At 34.7% G+C, this 2,945-nt stretch overlaps 1 protein-coding gene across 1 annotated transcript; it reads right to left on the bottom strand.

Moving 5' to 3' along the window:
- Positions 1 to 244: 244 nt before the first annotated feature.
- LOC120356464 lies at positions 245 to 2,622 on the bottom strand. Its single transcript, XM_039445389.1, has 2 exons — positions 2,092 to 2,622; positions 245 to 678 (listed from the first exon to the last, which is right to left on the bottom strand). Exons 1-2 carry the CDS (start codon positions 2,248 to 2,250, stop codon positions 301 to 303), a joined length of 537 nt encoding a protein of 178 aa, XP_039301323.1. The 5' UTR covers positions 2,251 to 2,622; the 3' UTR covers positions 245 to 300.
- Between the last annotated feature and the right edge of the window lie 323 nt (positions 2,623 to 2,945).

The following is a 2,945-nucleotide window of genomic DNA, read 5'->3' as shown; positions in this document are numbered from 1 at the left end:
AGAATCTCGCAACAAGGTCAAGACTGGCATGCGCGTGCGCGCAGCAGCAACTATAAAATAGCTTCTCTTGTGAGCGAACACTCATTGACTGTACAAGAGCATTACTATTCTACATTCATTGAGTGTTCAGTTACAAGAGAAGCTATTCTTGCGTGAACAGTCTACATCTTCTTTGACAGGTGAGAATTAAGAACAATTTTTTTAAAAACAATATTACAATTTATTATCAAACACTACAATATTTACATTATATACTACTTGTGAAGCATATAACCGCTACATGCTATGAGAATAAGATTGTTACATTTTAACAATCTTAATGTCGCTCCATGTAGCGGTTATATGCTTCACTACTATTCCTAAATTTTTACACTTAGAATTAAATTTAAGAACTTTACAAGGTGAAATTATTGAAGAAAATCTCTGAGGTAGGTATACCTCAGAGATTTTCTTCGTAGAAGCGATATTAATTTTCAAAATAATTCGTCTGCCATGATGGTTCGTTTCCTCCCGCACTGAGATGATAGTATGTGGAACATCCTCCGCCAGCTCGCAGAGAGGCATCCACGGTTTTGGTGATGGGTTATTGATGAGTGCGATGAAGTCCTCATCATCATCATCCCGCGTGGCTGCCTCCTCCAGTAGCGGAGCCATGGAGGTGTTCTCAGACATATGTTTCTGTTAAATGAAAATCTATGATTAGTAACTTTATTATAATTTGTTTCAGATTATCAACTGCTTGTGATCAACAGATTATTGTCATAATCTCAACTTGATATCATCAGATTGACAAGACATTCTCTACTTGTGATCAACAGATTATTGTCATAATCTCAACTTGATATCATCAGATTGACAAGACATTCTCTACTTGTGATCAACAGATTATTGTCATAATCTCAACTTGATATCATCAGATTGACAAGACATTCTCTACTTGTGATCAACAGATTATTGTCATAATCTCAACTTGATATCATCAGATTGACAAGACATTCTCTACACAAAGTGAGTAATATCAGTTATTGAAATAATATTTCTTGCAGAATCCAATAGTGAATCAAATTAATAAGCAAACTCTTTCATTGCAACAAATAACTATCAACTGAATCAGTAATTTTCTTAACACATCACTTCAATATTATAGCAAAAAATATGTAAGCATCATAATAATGAAATCAAAATATTCATCTTATTCAATTTTTGTCTGAACTACTAGTAAGCTTGATCAGTTCAATTTCAAAAAGTATTCATTATACACATCTTAACTGAACTCTAATCATTTAATATCACAATATAACTATCAACTAAATCAGTAATTTTCTTAACACATCACTTCAATATTATAGCAAATAATATATAAGCATCATAATAATGAAATCAAAATATTCATCTTATTCAATTTTTTGACTGAACTACTAGTAAGGTTGATCAGTTCAATTTCAAAAAGTGATCATTATACACATCTTAACTGAACTCTAATCATTTAATATCACAATATAACTATCAACTAAATCAGTAATTTTCTTAACACATCACTTCAATATTATAGCAAATAATATGTAAGCATCATAATAATGAAATCAAAATATTCATCTTATTCAATTTTTTGACTGAACTACTAGTAAGCTTGATCAGTTCAAAAATAAAATTATACACATCTTAACTGAACTCTAATCATTTAATATCACATTGTGCATTGTACAAAGACATCTATTGGAAATTAGTTTTTTTTTCTCACTTATTAGATAGTAGCATGCATTCAACCTAATCACTTCAAATAATTATATTTCTTGATTTCATAAAACAATTTATGCTCAATTCAAATGAATATATCATATTCATGTAGTCGAATATACATCTTAACTGAACTCTAAAGTTGAATTAAGTTCCTATATTCGTTATCAAGAAATTGTCTTTCAAATCAGATTCATCAATAACTCCAATGTGAGTACATGTAATGTGAACATTGGAAATTAGTTTTTCTCAGTAAGAAATTTATCAGATACTAGCAAGCTTTTGGATGAGAACATATAAAGATTTAAAATTATCTGTTCACATTACATGTTAATAATATTTGAAATAACTAACCTGTGAGGGTACGAAGTTGGTTTCTTCCTCCTCCAGAAATTGCAGCTTTCTCTTCCCCTGCTGCCTGTTGGTGGTAATTGTTGTTAGTGGCACACGCTTCGGTGCCCATCCTAGATGAGATGGTGGTGTGTCTGGTATAATGAGCTCATCGCTGCTCATCCCTCTCTCCACGAAGACTCCACGTCTCTTCAGAGGCGACTCCTCGGGGGTCGGATGCAGCAGGGGGAGCACCACTGGTAGAAGGAATCTTCTTCTTCCGCGCAGCTTGTGCTGCCCAGTAAGATGGGAATGATGGCTCTTGTTGAGGAGGTGTATCCGGAAGGATGTACTGCTCACGTGTGGACTCCATGATGATGATAGCGAGGATATGTGTGGAACGTGACTAGTGGTCGAATGAAGCTGGCAAATCCAATAACCGCCGCTTATATACTCATTCGTAAAGAGTTTTTGTGTCGATGTGCTGAAATGTAAAAAGCAGATAAATATAAATCGAGCACATCCCTTAGGACCAAGAAAAGCAGGTGCGCCGATTATTGCTCACATTCCAGCTGACAGTGACCTTGAATGCATACTGGAAAACACTAATAGACTTAGAAACACCCCGTACGTAGTGCATAGGGACTTCAGCTATGAAACGCGAAAGAAACGTTCAGTGCTTCTAGCTTTGAGAAGAGAAATCATTAGGGCAGTTGGTGATACGAAGATTCATCTGAATGTGGATCGACTATATGTGGATGGACAAGTATTCACGTATTCTGACAAGGATGGGCTGAAAGCAGGAAAATTGGATGGAATCGGGAAGCTGAAGAAAATGTTTCGTGTAGATTTGACAGACTGTATCTGGAAAATTATAG

Source organism: Nilaparvata lugens, unplaced genomic scaffold (genome assembly GCF_014356525.2).
Source record: "Nilaparvata lugens isolate BPH unplaced genomic scaffold, ASM1435652v1 scaffold6807, whole genome shotgun sequence".
Lineage (NCBI taxonomy): Eukaryota > Metazoa > Arthropoda > Insecta > Hemiptera > Delphacidae > Nilaparvata > Nilaparvata lugens.
Note: the sequence above shows the minus strand (reverse complement) of the source record. Positions and strands in the feature narration are given on the sequence as shown.

Coding starts and splice junctions, on each gene's coding strand:
- LOC120356464 (XM_039445389.1), bottom strand. CDS start 2,250: ATGAGCAGCGATGAGCTCATTATACCAGACACACCACCATCTCATCTA. Junction 679..2,091: donor CCAACTTCGTACCCTCACAG/GTTAGTTATTTC, acceptor TTCATTTAACAG/AAACATATGTCTGAGAACAC.